At 34.7% G+C, this 25388-nt stretch overlaps 4 protein-coding genes across 5 annotated transcripts; 1 reads left to right on the plus strand and 3 right to left on the minus strand.

Moving 5' to 3' along the window:
- The first annotated feature begins 164 nt into the window (after positions 1–164).
- On the plus strand, positions 165–5063 carry LOC128671811 (superoxide dismutase [Cu-Zn]). 2 transcript variants are annotated; one of them, XM_053748580.2, is made up of 4 exons: positions 165–410; positions 994–1044; positions 2420–2590; positions 3449–5063. In XM_053748580.2, exons 1-4 carry the CDS (start codon positions 345–347, stop codon positions 3623–3625), a joined length of 465 nt encoding a protein of 154 aa, XP_053604555.1. In that variant the 5' UTR covers positions 165–344; the 3' UTR covers positions 3626–5063. The 2 variants fall into 2 exon arrangements, with proteins under 2 accessions (XP_053604555.1, XP_053604554.1); XM_053748579.2 differs by having other exon boundaries at positions 212–410; positions 4316–5063.
- Positions 5064–5150: 87 nt separating this feature from the next.
- On the minus strand, positions 5151–6382 carry LOC128671808 (ribonuclease P protein subunit p40-like). Its single transcript, XM_053748577.2, has 2 exons — positions 6243–6382; positions 5151–6156 (listed from the first exon to the last, which is right to left on the minus strand). The coding sequence occupies exon 2, from the start codon at positions 6154–6156 to the stop codon at positions 5284–5286; it is 873 nt and encodes a 290-aa protein (XP_053604552.1). The 5' UTR covers positions 6243–6382; the 3' UTR covers positions 5151–5283.
- Positions 6383–6658: 276 nt separating this feature from the next.
- On the minus strand, positions 6659–10541 carry LOC128671809 (protein takeout-like). The gene is made up of 5 exons (XM_053748578.2): positions 10347–10541; positions 8861–9080; positions 8247–8377; positions 7672–7827; positions 6659–6843 (listed from the first exon to the last, which is right to left on the minus strand). Exons 1-5 carry the CDS (start codon positions 10399–10401, stop codon positions 6692–6694), a joined length of 714 nt encoding a protein of 237 aa, XP_053604553.1. The 5' UTR covers positions 10402–10541; the 3' UTR covers positions 6659–6691.
- A 5580-nt stretch (positions 10542–16121) lies between these two features.
- Positions 16122–22027, minus strand: LOC128671844 (protein takeout-like). Its single transcript, XM_053748645.1, has 5 exons — positions 21918–22027; positions 19238–19457; positions 18460–18584; positions 17132–17284; positions 16122–16822 (listed from the first exon to the last, which is right to left on the minus strand). The coding sequence occupies exons 1-5, from the start codon at positions 21979–21981 to the stop codon at positions 16671–16673; spliced, it is 714 nt and encodes a 237-aa protein (XP_053604620.1). The 5' UTR covers positions 21982–22027; the 3' UTR covers positions 16122–16670.
- Between the last annotated feature and the right edge of the window lie 3361 nt (positions 22028–25388).

The raw sequence follows: 25388 nt of genomic DNA on the forward strand, positions 1-25388 counted from the left end.
GAAGTCCATATATTTTTATATATCAATATGATTAATTGAACTTAAATATGTAATAAAAAATGTAGTAAATATTATGTTTACTATGAATAACTATACAATATACTTAATATATATACGAACGAATCGTAGGTAATACAATATTTATCAACGCCATTTTCAAACCCGTGTTGGCAACACTGATACTTTACGTCATGCAATTTCGTTTCAACCATTTCAACAATTTCTCAAGTGCGTGTTTGTAGTCGGTCACCGTTTTTGCTGTAAAATATTAAAAGCAAGCAATTGCTCACAAAAACATATCAACCAGTTATTAATCAGCAGTTTGAAATCCCCCAGCGTGTAAAATGTCCTTAAAGGCAGTGTGTGTTCTCAACGGGGATGTTACCGGCACTGTGTATTTTGAACAGAGGGTAATTTCCATTAGTGATTTTTCAACAAACCAGAAAGCACACCTAACCTTGATCAAATTATAATAATTATCGTTTCCAATATATAAACACACCAACTTTGTTATTTTTGTAGAACTGCATGTAATGTGGTATTCTTATCAGACATCAGACAAGAAAAATAATTATGTAAACATGGTTGTCGACATTTCTAGACACAAAATCCTGTTGCACAGTTTTGCTTAGAAACTACTTCTGATCTTTACAGGACAGAAACATAACAGCTCACAGTGTCTTACATTACATGTTCTCAACATAGGTCAATCTTAATAACACAATACAAATTAACCTTTCCATTCAACCCACTTGATAGAAAGTTCTATTAAATTCAACTTTATATTATATAAAGTTGAATTAGATTGTAAATTTACTCAATAATATTGTAATTTCTTTTTTGATAAATATAATACAGCATGCAAACCCAAATGACATGATTAGATTAGTCTAAGCAAATATAAAAGCTAAAAAAGGCTCGGGCTTTAAGTCTGCCTTTTACATATTTTTGTTATCAATTAAATAGAAAGCAAATTTTCTTCTTATATTTCAGGACGCCAAATCTCCAGTAGTGCTTACTGGTGAAGTCAAGGGTCTTACTAAGGTAATTTTCTTTAAATGTTTTAGCCAATCTAACTTCTAGCACTTGTCAGAGAAAATATAAAATATAATAGCAAAGAAGATTAATTATTTTTGTACATCAAATTAGTTTAAATCTTTATTGCAAAGTCAGTATATATTTCGGTCAGTATTATTAGTATGCAATTGATAAGTACAGTATTTGCAAATATAAAAATAAACCTCTTGGGCTTGTCACACAAATTTATACCATAAACATGTGTCAACTATCAGCCCGTTCCGGCTTCGCCCTGGTAAAAACATTATAAATTATTCACCTAAACTTTCCTCAGGAATCACAATATCTATTGGTTAAAACCACATGATAATCCATGCAGTAGTTTTTTTTGCGAACAGACGCTGCAGAGAAGTTTGTTTTATAATGTGTAAGGATTACTAAGCATAGTAATTTTTGCACCTAATATGGATATTCAACAATTTTACCTGATGAGCCTTATAATTACAAGCTTGTAGAAATTAAATTCAGATGGCAATAAAAATAAGTGACTAAAGTGAACCCTAAGACAGGCACATTAATTAATATGATGTTTCTAAGACAATTACCTATTTCCCAATAGTTTAAAAATGTGTTATGTTATTGTGTAAATGTAGTTATATTAACACTGAGTTCATGACCTTGAACCAATGATAAACACATTCAAATGTGTAGGTAAATGTTGCCTACATTGATAATGCTGTCTTCAAAAATTGCTTAATCATGATGTTATACAATTACAAATGATTCTATACTGAATATTAGTGTCAAGTAAACTGAATTTCGAACTTGACCTCCAATGTATACTAAATATTTTCTCATATTAAAATACTTAGCAAGTACTGAGTATAAACATGATAATATTATCATGTTTATACTCAGCACATGAATACCACTGATTAAACTTTTTTTAAATGTACTTCAAGTATGTAACTATAGGTGTTTTCATCAAAATAGCTATCTATTTTGACTATATGTATAATCAAAATTGCTATAAAATACAGGTGTATTTTATGTATAGGTATACATACTTGGAGTAAATTTCAAATATTTTTCTTTACTAGGTATAATCTATCAAAACAGTATAATTAATTTTTTGTTTTATCATTCTCTAGACCTAGTTAAAAGCTTGGTTCTAATCTCTCTAAATTCATTTTGCAAATTATTATAGGAGTAACATGTCTGAAACAGTTATAACTAATTATATACTAATTTTATTTATTTATTACAAACAAATATTTTCTCTTTTGTTTAGTGTACAGTCAATAGCACCTTTTGCTGCTGTTACCGCCGGATAGAGACGCAGATACTAGATTGACAAATGATTTGTTGGTAAATAAGTCTGAACAATTTATTATTATTGCAGGGAAAGCATGGTTTCCATATACATGAGTTCGGAGACAACACCAACGGTTGCACGTCAGCTGGCGCCCACTTCAACCCGCTGAAGAGCGACCACGGAGCGCCCGACGCCACTGTCAGACATGTCGGCGACCTCGGCAATATTGATTGCTCCTACGATAAGGGAGTCACCAAGGTCAGTTTATAATGGTACTTCTTACCATGTCGATTGTCAACTCGGCATACTTAATGTCAGCTACACACTATCGTCGAACTTAGACAAATGCCGATAACAATGCGTGAACATGTTGCGTAGTTTGTATGAGAGCTTTTATTTACCACAATGAAAAACCAGCAATGTATCAAATTTACAAATGTTCGGCAAACTGCACCGTGATAATGTCAAGCTGGCGTTAGATTCACGATCTACAATTATAATTACTAGTTGTTCGCCGCGAACTTAGACCTTGCGAACACAATATTTTTTTATGAGTTTTTACAAAATTGTGAATGTTTCAAAAACGACGAAGTTAAAAATTCCATTGACAGATCCTACATTCATTTAAAATTTTATCAAAATCAGACCAACGGTTCGAAAGTTATCGCGTTACAAACATACAAAAAATGTATTTTTGCCCCAAGAAGAATGTTAGACCTCGCTCGCTCGGTCCATAAGCAGTGAATTCACTGAACACCTAACCATCGCGTTTCACGGTGTTAGCAAAAGTTTACAGCAACTATTTCATATGAAATTGTTTATTTGGATATGGGACATTCATATATCCTTTGAATAATAAAAAATATTCTTAGACTTTCTTTCTAAGTAGTATTAATTTGATCTAAATCTAAAATAAGAATTAGAAATTAGGTCCAGCTCTAGCCACATATAACAAACTATGAGCTGCTACGTAGTGTGCGAATCAATTCAGAATAGTTACGTTTAAAAATATTCAAACAGGCTAATTTGATAACATTGGGACCCATGACCTTTTTATCAACAGAAAGTCGAAAAGACGATATCAAGTTTGTGTTAACAATGAAATATGTCCGGCAGGTGTGTGTGCAGGACGAGCAGATATCTCTGGTGGGGCCCCACAGCGTGGTGGGTCGCACGCTGGTCGTGCACGCCGACCCCGACGACCTCGGGCTCGGCGGGCACGAGCTCAGCAAGACCACCGGCAACGCTGGCGCTCGCATCGCTTGTGGCGTCATCGGCCTTGCCAAGATCTAAATCTATCTACTCATAGATGGATAAGAGATAATTCACTGGACTTGCTAAATTTAATGAGATCGACGTCTAGACAGAACTACCGATCTACATAATGCACGCCAAAAAGTCTTGTAAAAACTTAAAATACTACTAAAAGAATAAAAACACTTTAAGAGATAAAGGAAACTTGCTGTTTCTCGAAAGTGAATGAAAGCTTTTCGCCTGTCAAAATGTTGACTTTAATATTTATATTATAAAAATTTAAATCTTTCAGTGGATTGTCTCCATACTTTTATCTCTTAGGCAAAGTAATCCTAGTGGCTTATTGTTATATATCACTTTCTAATTGTCTAGATGTTAAAAATTAGGTTTATTTTACGACTGTTGACTTACATTACGTATACCCATTTATAACCTTTACAACTGGAACAATTTCATATGAAATTATTGATTGAGACATTCACAAACTTTTCTCTGTCAAAAATTATTTTTAAAGATAAAAATTTTGGTTCAGTACCAGATGGTTTTTCAGAAATAGGATCTTTAAAAACTAGCTACTATGTAGTTTGGAATCGAAAACTTCAATAGTAGTTAGCATACTTTACAGAAATTTGAAGAGCGGGACCTATAACCCATTTTCCTAAAAGTCTAAAAGAGACATATTTAATATATCCGAACCGTTTTGTGTTAACTCTAAAATATGTCCGGCAGGTGTATGTGCAGGACAAACAGATATCTCTAGTGCCCGAACACCCCAACAGCATAGTGGGTCGCACGCTGGTCGTGCACGCCGACCCCGACGACCTCGGCGTCGGCGGGCACGAGCTCAGCAAGACCACCGGCAACGCCGGCGCTCGCATCGCTTGTGGCGTCATCGGCCTTGCCAAGTCTTAGTTTCATCCATGGATAAGAGATAATCACTGGTCCTTCTAAATTACATTGACCGACGTCTAGACAAAACTACTGATATGTTACATTCAGAGATCCACTGAAGCATAAAGATGTAACGGGCAGCACTTTGTAATTTAAAATTCCAAGCAGCATTCGCAAGCATAGCTTGCGACTTCACTTTTTCTTGAAATAAAAAAATTGTTTTATAAGCAAAATGTTGAATTTGTTTCATAATTGAATGAATCCTTTCAGTGGATTGTCTCCATATTTTACCTCTTAGGCTGAAAATCCCAGTGGCTTATTGTTGTATCACTCTTCTAAATGTCTACATATTATGTTTATACTACATTTTTGGTCAATAGATAGAATTGTTAGTATAACATAATAGTATATAACTATTTAATAAACAATGTCACTAAAGTGACAAATATAAGATTAAAATGTGTTATTTAAGGTTTTAGAACCATTGGTATCATGTTTATTCCTAGGTGATGTATTTTGCATTTCTGAACAAATAGCATTTGTTCTGTAACTTGTTTTGTTTTATTAAATTGTTCGGGAATTGGTATTCTTGTTTTTATTGCTCCTTCCTAAAACAAACAAGAACAAACCAATCAATTTCACTATGTATATAATACTTTCCATTTAAAAACCATTTCATAGCTATATGCATCTATTAAAAAATTATTTTTACAAATTTAGTCTAAGTACATCAAAATATGAGTTTTTGGCTGATATCTTCAACCATAAAATTAATAGACAGAAGTAACAAGTAGAGGATTATTTTGTTATGAATATTTTAATTGTCCAACAGAGTACAATATATTTTGAGAGTGAGTGAAGAAAATATTGCAAGTTGAATCATGCGATTGAAACATCATTGGACTCCCCACATTCCATCTCCACGGACTGTCTTCCCAGCTCTGGACACTGATAGATGTCCAGTAGTTTTCCAAGTCTCTGGATGCAACATACTCTGATAGATTCTTACATGCTTTTACTATAGTTGTTGGAGTAAATAATCCCTTGACGATAAGAACAGAAATTCGAGTTGATTTTAGAGAATTCTCACTTATAGGTGGAGAATATGTGCTGATGTAGTTTTCAGTTTCTGAAAAATCAACATTATGTGCTAACAGACCAACCCATTCCACCATCTCCTCTACATCTGTGTCATGTACAGTAGGAATTTCACAAATGGTTGGTGTTACTTTTTTCACATTTAGTGTGCATAGTGTTACAGTTATATTTCTATCATTGAAATATTTTGCTATTGAAGATGGACAAATATCTCCATTCCTCGGCTCCCAACTTATATAAAAATCAAAATATTCTAGTTTTTTTAAAGAATTGCGCAACTTATCAGTATGTCTTAATTTTTTTAAATCTATGCTGACTTCATAATAGTTATGAGGTCGCTTTGTTCCTTCTAATCCTAAGGTTTGATAGATAAATTCCAGAATATGTAGAGTTAAAACGCCATTTGGAGTTACAGCGGCACAGTTTTGTATTATACAATTTCTATCGGATAGACAATAAACATCACCATTCTTTACAAAACTTTCAATGAATGTGGGCTCCAAGAACTCTGTTAGCGAGCAGTTGGAAATTCGGTAGTATTCATTATCTTCTAATAACACTTCTTCAACAGATGCAGGCATCTGTAATTCATCAGGGCATGTGATTATCAAACTTTCATAGAAATTATTCATTTTTATTGCCTCTTTAATGGTTTCAAGTTTCTCACATGTTTTGTGACTCGTTATAACCTTTGGCGGTGGAAAATTCAATACTTCGGGACACAGCATGATTTTTTAGGAGTTGAGTTGCTAAAATCGTAAGCGATTACAATATAACATCTACTATTTTTTAATATAATCTTAAAATTGAAGAATAATAATGAATTAATAATATAACCTCAAAAATCGGACGTCAACAATAAACCATTAAACCGATCAACATAACAATAATGACAGTGACGTAAGCTGACAGTTATAGCTTTTTAAAAGGTAGCCGACACTATGCAATAAATTCACCATACGGTAGTGTACATTTCATTTTTTTTTATAACGAGCATTTCGCAAAACGTGCATTTTTTATGTATACAAAAATTACCTTCATATAAGAGCTAAAAACTATTTTCAACATAATAAAGCACATAGGTAGATATTATAACAATAATATTTTATTGCTTAATTAACTAATATATAATTGTTCAACTGGAACAGCCTTGTAAAGAGCTTCTACAGCGTCTATAACTCCTTGGACTGTAGCCTTTACAACCGGAGGCGCCACTTCCTCCATCACTTCTTGCCAATTACTGTTCAGAAATTCGTCCACTGGATCAGCTGAAAAATATAATTTTATTAGGTACCAATGACTGTTTTGCGTGTGGTTCCGCCCTCAATTAGGACCACTCTATATCCTGTGGATTTCGTACAAGATGACTAAGGGGCACATACATATTATATATACTTAGCTGTAGCAGCTGAATAGTGAGTAAGTCGGTACCTATTGTCGCAACCATTTTATGATTTGATTTTACCTATTACCGGCCGCCTGCCTTCAATATATTAAGGTTTCTTTATTAAGCTAACTTTGCTTCGCGGCGTCACAACTCCAAAATGAAATCACACGAAATTATAAGCAAGAGAGCCAATGAACAATGACCACGAGAAATAAGACTGTAAGCAGGAGGTATAAATAAATAAATAAATAAATATATTAGGACCAATCACACAGATTGAGCTAGCCCCAAATTAAGTTCGAGACTTGTGTTATGGGTAAATACATATATAGATAAACGCCCAAGACCCAAGCCAATCAGAAAAAGATCATTTTCCATCATGACCCGACCGGGGATCGAACCCGGGACATCTGGGTTCAGTGGCAAGAACCTTACTACTGCGCCACCGCGGTCGTCATAGTATGTAGATTAGCCGAAATGGGCTGGGAAAGTGTATGGAAATCTATCTCATTTGGTTGTTGTCTATATACTTAGGTACATATAGTTTTTTTTTTATTTGAGTTCCTTTGACTTCAATCTAGCCTAGTGGAAAGCAAAAGAGTGAATCCTACAATTTAGGCATCGTCAAGGCATGCCTAAATTATAGGATTCGGGAAATATAAGTAGTTTAAGTATACCAAGACTTTCCTAGTCTTGTCAATGTACTCACCAAGCACTCTGTTCCCATTGAAGAGGTTGTCAAAGTGGAATTGCGCGCCAGTCTTGGTGGTGTACCGGTGCGACCAGCTCGCAATGTGCCAGTGCGGCTTGCCATCACTGCCCTCCACTGTCTGCAGCTCCGTATACGTTTTTATTACTATGTCCTCTGGAAGTGCATAATATGAAATTGTTACCATAAGTCATAAAAAGTTTGATGCGGGGTGGTCTAGTGGTTAAGCCTGTCCGCCTGTGATCAAAGATTCGCATTCGCATTCTACTCGTGCCACATTCGTTTGTATACCAATCTGACTCATGTATAGAATTTCTCATAAATCACCACTTGCTCCCAGTGAAGGAAAACATGGTGAGGAAACACACACACACTGGTTGATAATATTAGTTAACTAGTGACGTGTGCAATTACTTACTTACCAGACGTCGATAGGCACTCGTTAAAGAAAAGAAAACAGTTTTTGTCATTGGCGTAGGAACATATTTATTTTTTAAATTAATAATTTAAATCCGTTTGATCTCAATCCAGCCTGATGATTAGTTAACTTATTTTGAGATTATTAGCTAACTTACGTATGGTTATGGTGTATTTCCCCTGGCCCTGAACCGGTAGTATGATGAGGTGTCCGTCGAGATTGTAGTTACCCTTCAGCGTCACAGAGCATCGTGTCACCACTGTCTGTCTGCTCTTCGACAGATCGTGTCTGGAACATAAGAGAAATACTAACAAAAAAGAATGTACATATAGGTAAATAACCTATCCAATCAATAGCACGCCTTCTCATTAGCGCATAATCACTGTTTTATTCATAGATAAAGGAAGTGTTTTAATAATTATAAAACTGGCGCTATAATTATTAGCGAAGAGAAAATATATCACATAAAATTACGCTAAGGTAGATAATTTTAATAGATTTAATGTCGCTATAATCCAGTTCCGCCGTAGAATAGGACCTCTCCTCCATATCTTCCCGAGGATATCCTACAACCTTAGCAGCTGGCAACCATAGCATTCCCAAAGAGTGTTGACGCCAAGGAAGCTACCCGTTGTAAAATCATAGCCAAATCTTCAAAATTTAAAGGTTTATTTTTTACGCAGACCTTGGGCTTCGGGGCCTCACAGTTCCACGAGAACACGCGGGGATGAGAGAGATGAAAGATACGAAAACTTGTAAAAAAGTACTGACTTGACAGCCTCAACGACACATCCCTTCATGCCAGTGACTACGGTGTCCGTGAAGACCATCTTCAAGCCACCCTGGTCTCCAGTGATCAGCGGGATGGCCATAGGGTCTATGGGCTTGATGTCCAGCGCTGGGACGCCCTCAGCTAAGATCGGGGCGGCGGCCCGAGCCGATGATAGGATGCATACATTGTCTCCACTTTTGCAGGGCTTTATGAATGGCGCTGGAAGGGTTTATGTTAGGTTATCTCTTTTCTTGAAGGAATTTCATTGGTTGTGGACGAGTCCCATGTACCTAATGGGAAACACCCGATAACGTTTTTTTTATACTTTTGTAAGGTTAATCATTTCATAGTATAAACAAAGTCGCCCTCCGTTTCTGTCTATATATTTCTAAGCATTCTACCTAAGTACTTACTCTTGAAAGAATTAATATTTTTTGTTAGGTATGTAAGTATTAAATAACTTTACAACTTTTAAGGAACACAGTTTCTTCAATCATTTAGCGGATTTTGATGCAGTTTTCAATACTGTTTAATGCAATTAAAAGTTAGTAAAAGTAGGTACCTAACTTAAAAAATATTGCGACAGATTAAATTGAACAAAAACGATGTTTACAGCAGCTATGAGGGTGTGAACTTTGTTTGCAGAAAAACTTATTAGTTTTTCTTATAATTTCTTTAGCAAATGGTTTTCATTTGCGACATCGCTTTATTATGTACAGAACTATGTGTATGTAAACTAGTGTCCATCACTTGCGAGTATGTTTGCACTGGCTATGCGTTATAGGTATAATACCTCATAATGCTTAGTGTAAATTTAATACGCATTTCTAGAATAACTACACGAATTATGTAATGGTTCTATCGACAATGTTCTACAAGGTTTTCTATTTCCATAACCGTCGCTCGAAGCTCATGAACACGAGACAAGAAAATCACAATTTTATGCGATTCATTTACATTGAAACACATTGGAATTTAATGTTATTTTTTTTTGACAAATCTTTGCAACATTCAATCTGGATTCATGATTTACAAACTGTAGTAATCGCGGGACAATTGAAAAATATAACAAAGTAGATCATGCACAAACTGGTAAGGAAAATACTGAAATATAGTTTGTTACCCTACTTCGTCACTTGACATTGGAAGCGATGGTGATACTAGCTCAATTTACCCGCGTCAATTTCAGACGGTAAATTTTGTTTTCTTTTTTTTTTCGAAATGAAAAGTAGCCTACATCCTCAACCGTACTCTTAACTATACCAATGTGTGAGAATTTCAAGAATACATGGTTGAGTAGATGAAGCGTGAAACGAAATTACTTTAACACATAAATGTTTGTTATTGTTAATTTGTTAGTTGTGATTAAAAACACCGTTCATAGGTAGGTACTCCTTTTTTATTTTTGTGACGAATAAACTCAAAAGCTAGTTAGACTAGGATTAACGTAGGTTTATCGCGAAAAGTAAATTGAGGTTCACTCACCTAAAGCGCTTTCCACGGCAAGGATTACGGCGAGAAACGAGATGTATTGGAGCATAGTTACACTGTGTCTTGTGACACTGAGAACTTTTTCAGACTGTATCTCAGGCTCAGAGTGAACTCTATATATGTTTTATAAGCCGTGACGTCACTCCTCGAAGGCGAGAGTCCAGCAGATTGTTTTGTTGTATTTACAAATTATATCTTAGTAAATATTGAATGATTCCTTTTAACACCTATTTTCGCAGTACACGGAAATATGAAATCAAAATCAAACCATTTATTCAGAAATTAAGCCTTCACAGGCAATTTTTCACGTCACGTGAAACGATTTTCTACTTTCACATTATCTAATAAATGCTTAGAGGTAAACAAAACATAATTATTTACGTCAAGAATTGTATAAACCAAGAAGGAGAATTAAATCTAAGATGAGAAAACAATTTGGCAGACATCTAGATGGATGTCTGCCAAATTCTGTAATAATACTTCAATATTCACTTATATCAATTTGTATTATTCTTGAATAATAACGTAGATATACATTCACTTAGTTTTTAGAGTTCCGTACCTCAAAAGATAAAAACGGAACCCTTATAAGATCACTTTGTTGTCAGTCTGTGCGTAGGTCATTCGCTTTTTTTCTGTAATGCACGTATAAGGTTTGGAAATTTGCATTCGGCTATATCGTCCCTTCAAATTGTGTACAAATGAAACAGCAAGTTAACGCGATCAAAATATATGATCATTCATGTTGAAAATTTTGCAATTTAACAGGATAAAACCTACTTCCTGTTGACCTAAAATAATGAAATTTACTTTCGCTGGCCCAGCTGTTAAGATCGTGGAATTGCGATTACATTTGATGAAGGAGTAACCGGTCCGAGCCTGGCGTTAACCGAAAAAAAAATCTTTATTTTTTTTTTTGTAAAATAACATCACTTTACTTTTATAACTTTTATAACGGAACCCTCGGTGCGCGAGTCTATCTCGCTCTTGATCGTTTTTTTAATGACAAAAACAAATGTCTTTACAACATGACACATGTCTAAAATCCTTGTAGGTACTTCAATTAAGAGGATGTATTGGATGAGTTATTTTACGTAGGTAAAGCTTAGAAAAACAGATTCAGATTCATTTATTGCAATGTCACAAGTGGTAATGTTAGATGTTACATAGATAATAATTAAGTACATGTGACGCCCTGCGAGGGCGCAGCAAACATTGGGGCAGCTAGATGCCATTTACTTAAATATTTAACATTGTTTGTTAATTGTCATGCATTAAATAATTAAATTATTAAAAATGATTGAAATGATTAAAATTGAAGTCGGTTAAAAATGATGGGGAGTCGAAGGTATCACCGGTCGATTTGATCTTCAAAGAACTCTGCGATACTGTAATAACATTTGTCTAAAAGAAAAATTTTGAGATGGTTAGTAAATATGTGTGGTTTTTTAATATTTTTTATTTCATTCGGAATATGGTTAAATATTTTTATTGCCACATGATGAGGACTAGATCCAATTAATGCCATATTAGTAAGTGGGATTAATAATTTATTTAAATACCGATTGTTTCTTCTGTTGTAATTATTCCTATTTACTAATAGGAATATAATTCACTGTGTTTCCGTACGAATTTGCAGATTTCTAAAATGTAAATACATCTATTTAGCGTTAATATTTTGTGTTTTTTAAAGTATGGCCGGCAAGATGTCATTTGGTCTATATTTGTAAGAATTCGGATACATTTTTTTTGCAAAACAAATATGTCATTTATGTCACAGCAGTTTCCCCACAGGACTATCCCATATGACAATCTTGATTGAGCGTATGCATAGTATGCAGCAAGCGAAGTCTTAAAATCGGTCACACGTTTTAAGTGGTTTAATGCGTATATAAAAGACGATAAATTATTTTTTAATGTTCTTATATGGGGTTTCCAGGTCATATTGGTGTCCAAATCTATTCCTAGTAATGTAGCTATGTCGACAAATTTTAATTTTGAATTATTGAATTCATATGTAATTTTTCATGCGATTTTTTGTGAAGGTTTGAATTGTGTCAATTTTGTTTTATTTAAATTTACTTCAAGATTATGATTATTTAGCCAATTTGTAATGTCAGTTAGAGTTGTATTCAAACTGTTTTCTAGTTCTACCGTATTTGAGCAAGATAGCAAGACAGAGACGTCATCTGCAAAAAGAATACATTCGTTTTTGATGTATTTAGCGAGGTCGTTTATATAGATTGTTTGAAACAACAAGCAGCCCAGCACACTACCCTGCGGGATACAGCTGGTAACTACTTCTCTACCTGATCGGATGTATTCTATTTTCCCTGTAGCAACGTCGGTATTTCCACGTATTGACATCGGTTTTCTAGATACGGTTTAAACCAAGTATAAGCGGGCCCTCTGACACCTGACTCGTATAATTTTGATAGTAGAATGTACTAATTATTGACTTTAGTTTTTACGAGAAAGACCGAAATTTTATGTGGGTTCTGTCGTTTTTTGAGATTCTAGAAAAAAAAACCTAGATAAAAAGCGCGGACAAAAGCTAGATACCGCTCTACGAGAAAAAGAGTCGGATAGACATAAAGACGGACAGATAGCAGACAGACGGACGGGCCGACAGACAGACAAAAAACAATTCTACTTATAATCCCTAAAAACTGAAAAAATATAAATATTGAAGTAGGTACCTATAAATAATAACAAATAAATCTTATCCTGCCCGAAAATTGACTGGTAGATAGATTTTCAGCTTTTGATTTTTTATTTGTTGATCAACCTTATTTTTTTTATTTAATTATTGAATTTAAGGAAAAGCCAAGGAAAGAAAAGAAAAAACCTTGGAAAAAGTTGTGAAGTAGGACTTAAATGGCTAGAAAAAAAAGGGTTTAATTTTTACATCTTAAACATGAAGTTATGATTAGGTACCTTGATGTTACGTATTCTTCAATCTCATGAGAGTCAAGCACAATGATCTGACATTACCGCGGACTTCGTGAAACACAAATTTTTATATCACAAGGTCTATAAATAATTTGAAATAAATTGATAAATAAAAATGAAAACTGCATGAAAATTCGTTGTGTGATTTAAAAGAGAAGACTGCTTAGAAATTACTTACGCGATTTGATTTGATTTTTGATTCAGACGCGGAAGTCGGTTCTGAGGTATGATGTTGAAAAGCGAAAAGTGCACCAATCTCTTAATGAAATAAAATAACAGCCTTCTTGTCACCAGCGAAAAGTTATTGGTATACGTGGTCACAATATAAACTACCTAACAGGATGTCGGGACTCAAAGTCAGTTTATAAATTTTCTTCTCTAACTCAGCTCAGTCTTTAATATCCTTATTTTGGGACCATTAATTCAAACTATCAACGACTGCATATTATTTGTATTTATCGACAAACTGCAAGATCCTATTTCATTGTCAAATAAAAGTAGATAACTGCTTGCGTCAACGCGAAAATTCTCGTATTTGTTATCTATTTCTTCTACCAATTATATATAGGTGCTTCTTACTCTTTCTCTCACATCCTCAAGAATTCCATTCGGGATTCGGGATTTCTCGAATGGAAGTCAGCGTACAATATAAACCTTACAATTTTGACTGCAACACATTCACACCGTCAACCCTCTTTAGGAATGCTATTGTTCCCACTCATCTGTCCAAGGCTATGTGTGTCAGTCGCCTCGTACAACATCTCCGAGAGGGCATGGGGTAGTCTGTTCTGGTCCTATTCTAGCCGTACACGCCTAGAACTAGGTATCTTGTACTAATTTTGGTCCAAAACTCCAAACTGTTTGCCGTACTAAAAACGATATGCTTTATTTAGGTACAGTCGGCTGCAATTGTTCATACTCCAGGGAATAAGGTTCAAAAGTATGAACTTTTGCAGTCGACCGGGTACATAACACCTTTTACATATTTAGCTAATAAATCAATCGTTTCGATACATCAGTAGTTACCTATTCTAGGTAGGTGGTATCAAATCTAACCCTGGTCTTATTTACCTAAACACTTACGCATAAGTTTAACTCTCATCTTGTGCTGTTTGGCTTTTTTTATAACAGACGTCGAGACTACTTTTAGGTTGTGTTGTCGTATAGTTTTGTTAGCAAATGTTTGTTGTTTACCCTCGTTCTCGGAAACTGCGTTCAACACATGATAACTACATATACATACATATATACATACAATAAGACATAAAACTTTATAGACGACGGAAATTTACCAGTTGTATTCTAGTTATAAGTACCTAGGAGGAATTAATTGTTTGTTATGCCACTTCAAAATGTGGTAAGCAGAAAAGTCAGCCTATTACTTATTTGGCCATCAAATAAAAATTGGATTAGCATAACAAAAGTCAGTTCCGCAGAAAATCATGATAATGGTGAACAATTTAAAATATAATCAGGTCAGCAATATAATTATTTGGGCAGCAATATTTGATCAGCAAGATTTTATTAATTATAAAAAAAAAAAACTAAATTAAAAACGCAAGAAACTGCCCTCCGCAGTTCCTAGCATTATCTCATCTATTAGAAAGAGTTGACGGTTCCAAACGTAGCTAAGAACAAATTGTCATTAAAAATGGATCAAACTCGGTTCAGCCGTGTGGCTGCTATGATGCCACGGACAGACATACAGATAAACAGACACGTTAAACTTATAACTTCTTTCTGTCGTCGGGGTTTAAATAAAAAGATGAAATCCATCACTATCCAATAACATGGTTTAGCATTATTATTAGTTTGACCGTATTTTCATAGCATTTATCGTTGAATAGGGTAATTTATATAAATTTGTACTTGATGTATATTTATTAAATACAGACAATATGGGTAACAAAACAACCATCAATAACAGGCGAATAATCACCGCGAAATAGAAATATCTTCCTCAGACTTTGTTATATTTTAGATTTATGATCACAAGAGGAATTATAGGAACCATTAGACCTTTACCCTGCCGCAGTCATCTGATTATAGCTAAACGTATATGTATATGCAAATTTGTCTAGATTACTCCAACGGAATTCCCCGGCCGATATTGACACCTTGCTTAATTTGTTTTGTGATTTATTTCGAAAATCTGTTTGCACGTAAAACACAGGCCGCTCAGGAAATCTTAGATAGGTAGATACTTACTTTGGGGATCGTCCATAAATCACGTGAAGCTTGATGGGTTCAGCAAAAATAACGGATTCATGAAAAATCACTAGGTAGAAGGGGTGGAGTGGATGGAGGTGTAGTAAAATATCACGTGTATATATTTTTTCGTCAAACCGAAAGCGGCGTGTAGTATGATATTATTTTTATGCCTGTATTTAAAGATGATATTAAAAAGAATATTGAAAATTACTAATTTTTGTGATGCTCGATTCATTTTGATTTTTCGAGATACAAATGATATTTGTAGAGATAAGATATGTAAGATCAAAAACAACCAATTGTGTCGGTTGCAATCAATGCCATTGTCTATATACGTACCTACAATACAACAAAATTACATCAAAGTTCAAATTTGAGTAGAGCAGACACTAAATCGACGCAGTCTTACCCGTTTCCAAATTTTTAAAGAAATAACTTTAGCTACAACTGTTGTAATGTTGATGACTGTCGTCTTTGTCAATTTTATTTCTTTAGGCGATTTGCTCGGAATCAATCTTTTGACAGTGTGTACACACACTGTTTGGAATACTGGATCAAAATGTATACTAATAATAATGTATTTCTAAGAAGGAAAACACAAAGAAAAATTGTGTATTTTTTTTAATTTAGAACATTAATAAAAATCTTCTGGAACTAAAGGCGTCATCTCACTGGCAATTTGCGAGGTCTCTCTTGCAACTGGCCAGCGTGATGACACTTTATGTTGGCACTCCACATTGCTATTCAAAGTTTGTGTACTTGCAAATAAACGACGTATATTGCCTAGTTTTAATTTGAGTTATGCAGTGCAAGCAATGTACGTCGAATCGTTACAAATATTCAAACAACGAGATGCCAGCATATTTAAAGGGCACACTAGAACGACCGTCAAATGTTTATCAATTTATTTTATTTTTATAAAGAAATTTTCTAAACAAAATATGCTACTGTAACTCCCTCATCTGAGCGTTCCTTCCTCAGCCGACAGGTTTCGGAGCGTAGGGTCCGCTTTCCAGTATCATCAGTTTATTAGAAAACTATAATATATAAAGTGTAGCATAATTTGTATACATAGATGATTTATCAATTTCTGCTAATAAATAAAAAAAATTGATAAAGTATGATGGGGCGCTAGTGTGTGGGTTTGCCTCATAGCTAATCTAAAGCGAGGCTGCGTATGGGCACATTGTTGAAGATCTTCCTGACCTCTGTGACGATCTCGGCCATGACGGCGTCGATGATGGGCGGCGACAGCTCCTTGAAAATGTCGCGCCAGTTGCCGTTCGCGAACTGGTGGATCGAATCCGCTGAAGACAAACATTTCATTCAGTCTAGTTAGTTGAAGTATGTGTCTAATTTAACATATTACCGCGACATTCTCTTACGCATTGCAACATTTTTGCTGACTTAGTTATATTTTCAAAGCATAAAACCTAGTAGTAATTTAGTTAAGGCGCCTTTTCTCTATTATCTTGTGTACTTCTATTAAGATACACCAATGAATTTCTATTAATCTCCGCCACACATATATCTCAACGACCCTGCCAGTTCTCGTGTTGTCCATTTATCTATTAATCATTTAGATCATGCGAAGATAGAGAGAGAGTATAACTTACAGAGGTCCTTGTTCCCGTTGAAGAGGTTCTGAAACTGGAAGTTGACATTAGTGTCGACCCGGTCACTGTACTCCCACTTCTCGAACGTCCAGTACGTGTCCCCGCCAGCCTCGCGGCGACCCATCTCGAACGAGAACTTCACCACGATGTCACCTGTGACGGGATGAAATGTTTTATGCCGGCCATACACTATCGGCAAACATAGACGACCTCGGTGGCGCAGTGGTAAGGTTCTTGCCACTGAACCGAGAGGTCCCGGGTTCGATCCCCGGTCGGGTCATGATGGAAAATGATCTTTTTCTGATTGGCCTCGGTCTTGGATGTTTATCTATATATTTATTTGTTATAACATATAGTATCGTTGAGTTAGTATTCGCTCAATCTGTGTGATTTGTGATTGATGATTATTTATTTATTTTATTCTAAAACTCTGGCGATTTTGACGTACCTACATTGCTGGCTGATTTATTTTCCTTGCGGTAAATAAAACCTCTCATATTATATACTACGCAATGTACATCCATTTGCGTTCGTCTATAGCATAGGCCGGACTCTCGGGTTTTTCTCTATGAAGCGAATACATCACTTTATACTTCGTTTTTCTGGGTTTGTAATCAACTCAATGAAGGCTCGTATATAGAAAGACACGATTCCACTTTTATCACTAAATCACAACTAAATTACCTTTGACATTTTTATGAATAGGCTTCGTTGTAAACATGATAATACAGTCAATGCAAATTGCATGAAAATACATTTATATGTATATCAAATAAATTTTATGAAAACACATTTAACTAAGTGGCAATTTTCCTCGCATTGTTCTTTTATTCAATACTAGCTTTTGCCCGCGGCTTCGCCCGCGTGAATTTCATAGAAAAATCTCAGTAATTTTTTTATCGCGTACTCTGTAAGACTATATTATATGATTCAAATTCGCATTTTTTCTCATCTTTAGTTCAATTTCCTGTTTCCCGCTGCGTGTCTCGTCCCGCAATTTTGATTCATAATTAGTTTTTCAATTATCCTACGGGAACCTGACCATTTACCGGGATGAAATGTATCTAAGATGTTAACCCTGTATATAAGGTACCTACATACCAAATTTCAAGTAAATCGGTCCAGTAGATTTCGAGTGATGCGCGTTCAGACAGACAGACAGAGAGACGAAAATTTCCAAAACTATATTTTCGTCATCTATATCAGTAACTAAGTATATTCAATAATGTATGTCCAATGTACAAATTTGGCCTCTCTTCAATTTTATTATATGTATTGATGTTACGCCTAGTTCTTCTAGGTAAACTACTATCTATGAAGAAACTTACGGATCTTGATCTTGTAGCGGCCGTCACCCTGGATGGGCATGACCAGTAGCCGCCCGTCCAGCTTGTAGTCCCCGATCACGGTGCACGAGCATCTCATTGTGATGCTCATCGCGTCTCCGCGTCGCCTGAAACAAGTGTTTTAAGTATTACCAGCCGCCCGTCCCGACTTCGATCGGGAAAAATCACAATAAATACATTACACACTACACAATACTTCTACACCTACCTTAGGGATCACGAAAACCCTATGAAAATTCGTGCAGTAGTTTTTGAGTTTATCGCTAATAGACACGCGGCAAAGGACTTTAAGGATAAGGAAACATATCCAGAACTAATTGTTGTACATAAACGAAATCAAATTCGACGAGATACTCGTGGCAATGTTATTTTATTTCATATGACACTTAGAATTTCGACAGGCGCACTGAGCTACCAGAGTTAGTAGGTACTCCGGTTGTACGAAGTACTTTTTAAATCCATGGCTACCACCGCTTCATAGACTTGAAAGCGTCAAAACATAGATAAATATATATTTATTTTATCTATGCCTCAAACCCATAGCATAGGATACAATATAACCTGTTTAAATGAATTTCTTATTCTTTCGGCATTTCTTCTCAGCTGTGGTCGTACAAAAATGCCAGTAGTTTGTAATATTTTGAAAAACATTATACCTATAGCTTCAAATTTGACGTGAAAATTGTGCCTGTAAAGGTCTAATTTCTGAATAAATACTTGGACAGAGAGTTGCTCCACAGAATCAGAGGTTAAAGCTTACACAATGTCTTCAACGTGACAATTCCTTAGGCCTTTGACCACATTGTCTCTGAAGTCCATCTTCAGGCCAGCCTGGCTGGCGGCGATCCTCGACAGCTGCATGGGGTCCAGAGGGTTTATGTTCAGCTTCGGGACCCCGGCAGCGATAACCGGGACGGCGCGCTGAGCTGACGTCTTCAGGCATTTTCTGTCCTCCTGCGCGCAAGGCGTTATGAAGGAGGCTGAAAATATGTCGCAAAGTTAATGATTTTTTTTTTATATTAAACGAATACTGTTGTCTGTACATATCATTTTCATCTATATATATATATCATTTTCATTTGTTAAGCAACTATTACATGCCCCATATTTTATTTCAAGAAGATTGTTCTAAACATGAAAATATTCTTCAATATATTAATGGCAGACGACACGGCATAAATATAGTTATAATAATTAACCTATCGATGCGGAGAATCAAAACACAATAGATAATTGTTGGACAGGCGCATGCGCACCGGTTCGTAAGATAGACGAAGATATATATTTAATTAAACTTTAACAACGCTAATAATATGCATTTTCTTCAGTTAAACCTAAAATAAAAAATAGCAGAAAGAGTTATAATGAAAATATTTATTAAAACTATAATTATATTGTTCTCATAGCTCAATAATACTGGCATAAAGACGAGATAGGTAAATTAATGACGGACGCAATTAAAATCTAGTTAATAGTTAATTAAGTGAAAAAACTAATAACACTATCTCAATATTACCGGAACTGTGATAAAACGTACCTGTATGAACAGGAAAACTAGAAAACCCGACGCCTTTGTATGGCAATTTCAGATTTTTGATTGATTTATGAAATAAAATGACTAGATCCTGTTAAGAGTGTCCGTATGAATGAAAAAAATGACAAATGATGTAGACGTTTTACTTTATCTTTAACAGTTGCATCCCGTTTGGGATCTTTTATTCGAGGAAATTTCGGGAAAGCTGTTATAGCTTTCCCTATCGTACTTTTTGAGACGCTAATCTGTGAAAATACCAATTTCATAGGTATATATTACCTAACACAACGAGCTAACATAGAAATTAATGTTTTAAAAAGAAACTCCCTAAACTCCTTCCAAGTTTTTTTTTTTTGAGAATATCTGTTTTTATGATGGATGATAAAGTAAAAAAAGCTATTTACTTAGGTGCGTCATTTTTTTCTACTAATATTATTTATCTAGTGTGGATATTTTTTATTTTTTTGCTATGAAATAAAATAAATTGTTAAAAATGTGGTGGAGGCGTTAGCGTACGGCTAATTGCGCCATACATAAGTGAAAACAAAATCGATGTCGAGCATTTCGCATGAATGAAACATTTATAACATTACACGTAGAAAGCACCACACTATACAGCAACGTGTCTACGACTGTGTTAAAAAAAATAGCTGAATCGCCACCAGGCCTGATTGACACAGATTCCAAATGCAATAATACAATGTGTGTCACGGCCAGAGGAATGGCGCTTCCTCCAATACTGTTGATATTGACAGTTGAGTAATTAATAAAGGCTTTTAGATCTTAGGTGATATTAAGCGCCACAGCAGGTACAGCAAACAGTTCGCCGTACTGTGGCGATTATGATTAACATTGTTGCTTTTTACTTGCGGTAATAAAACTCATTTGTAAACCACGCAATGTATGTTCATTCGTGTTGGCTTCTATCTGAGTTCGGCGATAGTGTAGCTGGTATTAAAGGTGTCTGTTCTGACCATGGATCAATGAAGTATTCCGCGGGTATGGCCGGTCAATGGGGCTCACCAGCAGTACTCAATGGTACTGATGCATTATCGGATGCAGTGCCTGAGTTCTCCCCGGCTAACAGTTTTTAACTAACTTGAAAAGTAGAAGGTTATCGATTCGTCACGATCTCTGATTTTGATATATTTTTAACAAGCCATAGTTTAACACAACTTTAATCCTGAACGCCCCATAGCCTAAGCCTTGATATCAGAGATAACTAGAGGATGTAGGTACAACTCAAATATAGTTTTTATAGAGTATCAAAATCTAAAATTTTAAGCTGAAATTTGGTGTGTAGGTTCCTATGACAGTGTAGGGGAGCTCTGAGAAGGAAAATATAAAAATTCACACACTGAAAAACATTTTGAATTTTTGAACGTTCAATGTTTTGTAACAGCCAGTCTGAATTGGAAAATGTTATTCGACTGATTCCGTTTTCTTTTTTGGTTCATTGCATTCATTGTAGATTCATGTAGAATAATCTAAAAAATAACATAAAAATGTGTTTTCAATTCAATCCCCTTATTGAAAATGAAGCAAATAACCTAGAATTCACATATGAATTAAGATCAAGACGGAGAGTTGTTTTCTTTACCCGCATACTCTATGTTACAACATGAAGTTACAAAAGACTAAGTAGTTATAATTAATTTATATTAAAAAAATGGTAAGCCCTTCTGGCATAATAGGGACCAACACTGTTTGAATGAGTTCCTTTCGGCATTTCTTCTCAGCAGCAGTGGTCGTTCCGAAATGCTAGTAGTTTGTAGCTTTGGTAAACATCATTTAATTTAGATTATGACGTGAAAAAGTGCCTGTGAAGGCCTAATTTCTGAATAAATGATTTGATTTTGATTTGATTAACTAAAGTTATCATAAAAAAAGCTAATCAGTTACTAACCTTCAAGCTGTCCATTACAGAAATAGAACGAAGCACAAACAAATAAAATTAAAACTAAATTCATATTTCTACAGTAAAAGTATACATAACATAGGTATATCGTCAGCTCTGTCTGCTGACTATGCACCTACCTGCATTTATAGCCACCGAATGCATTTGGGACATTATAAAAATGCATTTGAATGTTATATTTTGGACTTTATACTTTAAGAAATAAAGAAGTATAATGAGTAGATATAAGTTTGTTAATTGATCTGTAATAGTCATCAATATCATGTCATTTGGGATTTTATTTGACTTACCGTTGTTGTGCAGGCACGTAAACTTGCGGTTAACTATACAATCTGTTGTTTAGTTACTATTTTCCGATAAGAGTGGCTTCTTAATTATCCCTAAAGACCAAGATTTCAACTACCTCCTTTTTTAACTATCCAAAAACAGAAATACTAAGGATTGAGGAAGTATTGGAACAGATGTAATAAAAAAAAATCTCGATTTTGGTTTCAAGTCTAGAAAAACAGTGAGTTTAGCATGACAGTTAGGTATCTGAAGACTTAGTATTCTGAGTTCAGTCAGAAAGATTATTATACAGAAAATTGACGTCCTTGGAAAAAGGCTGCGATAAAGTTTGATGCACCGCCCCTTCTTCTTTAGGTACCTACCAGCGCTTTGGAAGTCGCCGGTAAACTTGGTTTTAAGTGCATTTTGACATCAATAAGTAATGTATATCATAATAAATAGAGTAAATATTTTTTAAATTTAAAAATATAATTAAATATTGGAGTTTAAGTAAACATATTTTACAAAAATTCAAATCTGACTAACTAATTAATAAATTTCTTTCCTTCTTTCTTAATTTTAATTTGTAGTGATAGTTTAGTAAATAAAAATAAGAAGTAAAATGAAGCCAACTGAAACTTGTAGTACTGGTAAAGTTATCATAAAGCATAATGTAATTAATTATAAATAAGATTTTTAATAACTAAAAAACAATCTCTATAAGAAATATCACCTATATTTTTGGTGTATTAACTTGCGCCATCTATATAGTTAATTACGTAATGATTCTTGATTAATTTTTAATTTTAGAAGTAGGCGTGCAAATAAAATTATGTCTTACAAAACCTATTAGACAGATGGCGACACTAGCGATTTAACTTGCTCAAAGAATGTACTTGAATTAGAAATGAACATGCAGACACAATTGACTTTTCTCGAGCTGTTGCACACGATAAGATTTCGATCTCCAGAAGTTGGAGTCGAAAAGTCTCAGGTTCAATTCATAATCGTCTCGTTTTGAATTATTTTATAATAGGTACTATTATTTTTAGTACATAATAATTTAATTCGGGAAAATAATTGCGTGAGACACCGACTAGCCTCGTAAATAGTGTTTCGTCGTCCATCATCAAAGGGAAAAGGGCAGAATCATGCAACAAATCAATTTCAAATATAGGTAAGTTGGCAGTTAATCTACATAATAATGAAACAAAATAATTGTCATTCACAGATATGGGATCAAGTATTTTCCCAATTAAAAAAAAATAAACGCCCCAAAATTCTATTTATTTTTATTTACACTACTGAGCAAGCAAACGGGCATGCGGCCCACCTGATGGCAAGTGTTCACCGCAACTTATGGACATTTGCGGACGATACATCCTTATTATTTAAAGTCGATAGAAAAAGTGAAAACTATAACTTTATAAGTAATAGCATGTCGGTAGTGCTTAACTGGTTTACAACCAACAACTTAGCTCTAAATACAGAGAAGACAAACTGTATTAAATTCTCTCTCTTAAATAACTCGCACAATGTTATACCTACCTTTAACAGTAAATGGTAAAGCTCTAGAATGGGTACATAGTACTAATTCCTGGGCATCACTGTGGACGACAAATTAAAGTGGGATAAACATATTGAAATCACGGCCCTTCTGGCATAATAGGGACCAACACTGTTTGAATGAGTTTCTTTCGGCATTTCTTCTCAGCAGTGGTCGTTCCGAAATGCTAGTAGTTTGTAGCTTTGGTAAACATCATTTAATTTAGAATATGACGTGAAAAAGTGCCTGTGAAGGCCTAATTTCTGAATAAATGATTTGATTTTGATTTTGATTTCGGCCAAAAAACTTAGTACGGCAGCTTTTGCAGTGAGACGGATCAGACAGTGTACGAACATAGATACAGCTAGACTTGTGTATTTCAGCTACTTTCATAGCATTATGTCCTACGGTCTATTAGTTTGGAGTAATGCAGCTGAGATAGGAAAAATTTTGTATTACAGAAAAGAGCTATTCGTTTTATTTATAGATTAAAACCTCTTCAAGAACTCTTCAAATCAATTAACATCCTCACTGTTGTATCTCAGTATATCTTTGATGTGCTTATTTTTGTCAAATCAAATTTACATTTATATAAAAAAATAAACGAAGTAAATAGTGTAAACACTCGAAATAAGCACAAACTTTGTATGAACAGATTCAGGCTTAAAAAGTTTCGGCGGTCTTTATGTACTTTTATATATTATTAGAAAAAAAAAAATGTAAGAAACAATAATGGTAAGCCGATCTGGCATGATAGGGACCAACACTGTTCAAATGATTTTCTTTCGGCATTTCTTCTCATCAGTGGTCGTTCCGAAATGCACAGTAGTTTGTAGCTTGTGAGAAATAACTATTAATATAAAAATTGACGAGAAAAAGTGCCTGTGAAGGTCTAATTTCTGAATAAATGATTTGAATTTGACATCTGCAACGCCAGAGTAAATCTTTTCACCCCCTCTTTGGAAAACTCCATGTTGTAGCTTCTAAAAAAACCACTGCACTCATCAAACTCAAAGTACCCAAGAGGATTTTTTTAACTCTGAAAAAAAATCATAATTTTACAAATCTTTTTAGTCTATACCCAGGATTTTTTTTTAAATCATTCGGAAACCTATCATTGGTGTAGCTTACGCCGTTACTCCAATTATATTAATGGAAATTAATTAGGTAAGCAGAATAACAAATACCAAATCAGGGCCCTTAGGGCCGACCATGACCATGAAGATAAAAGTTTAGTTCACGTGTTACAAGTCACGTAGCATGTTACGACTATATTAAGTTTAAATACAACCATTAGGTAGTGTAGTCGCACAATCAACTTTCATTAATCTTTATAGCGGCAATAAACGTAATCTCTGATTGGCACTAATCATGGTACAAGTTAGGGTGTTGTATCAATACTCATGCCACGTTGGTTCATTAGTTTCGGATAAAAGTAGCGTAGGTCGGACAGACAGAGTGCAAGAGCGATTTTATAGGGATTAATCTGTGATTATATCGTGTTTTCCTTTTGAGTTACTGAGCATTAGAAACAGTAACACAAGAAAGAGTTCAGATTTCTCATGTAGCATACTATAATGCCAGCACAGTTTCGAATAGGTAAAATCTTGGTATAATACTTAATTCGGGGCAGAATTTGCCAGATT

Source organism: Plodia interpunctella, chromosome 8 (assembly GCF_027563975.2).
Source record: "Plodia interpunctella isolate USDA-ARS_2022_Savannah chromosome 8, ilPloInte3.2, whole genome shotgun sequence".
Classification (NCBI taxonomy): domain Eukaryota; kingdom Metazoa; phylum Arthropoda; class Insecta; order Lepidoptera; family Pyralidae; genus Plodia; species Plodia interpunctella.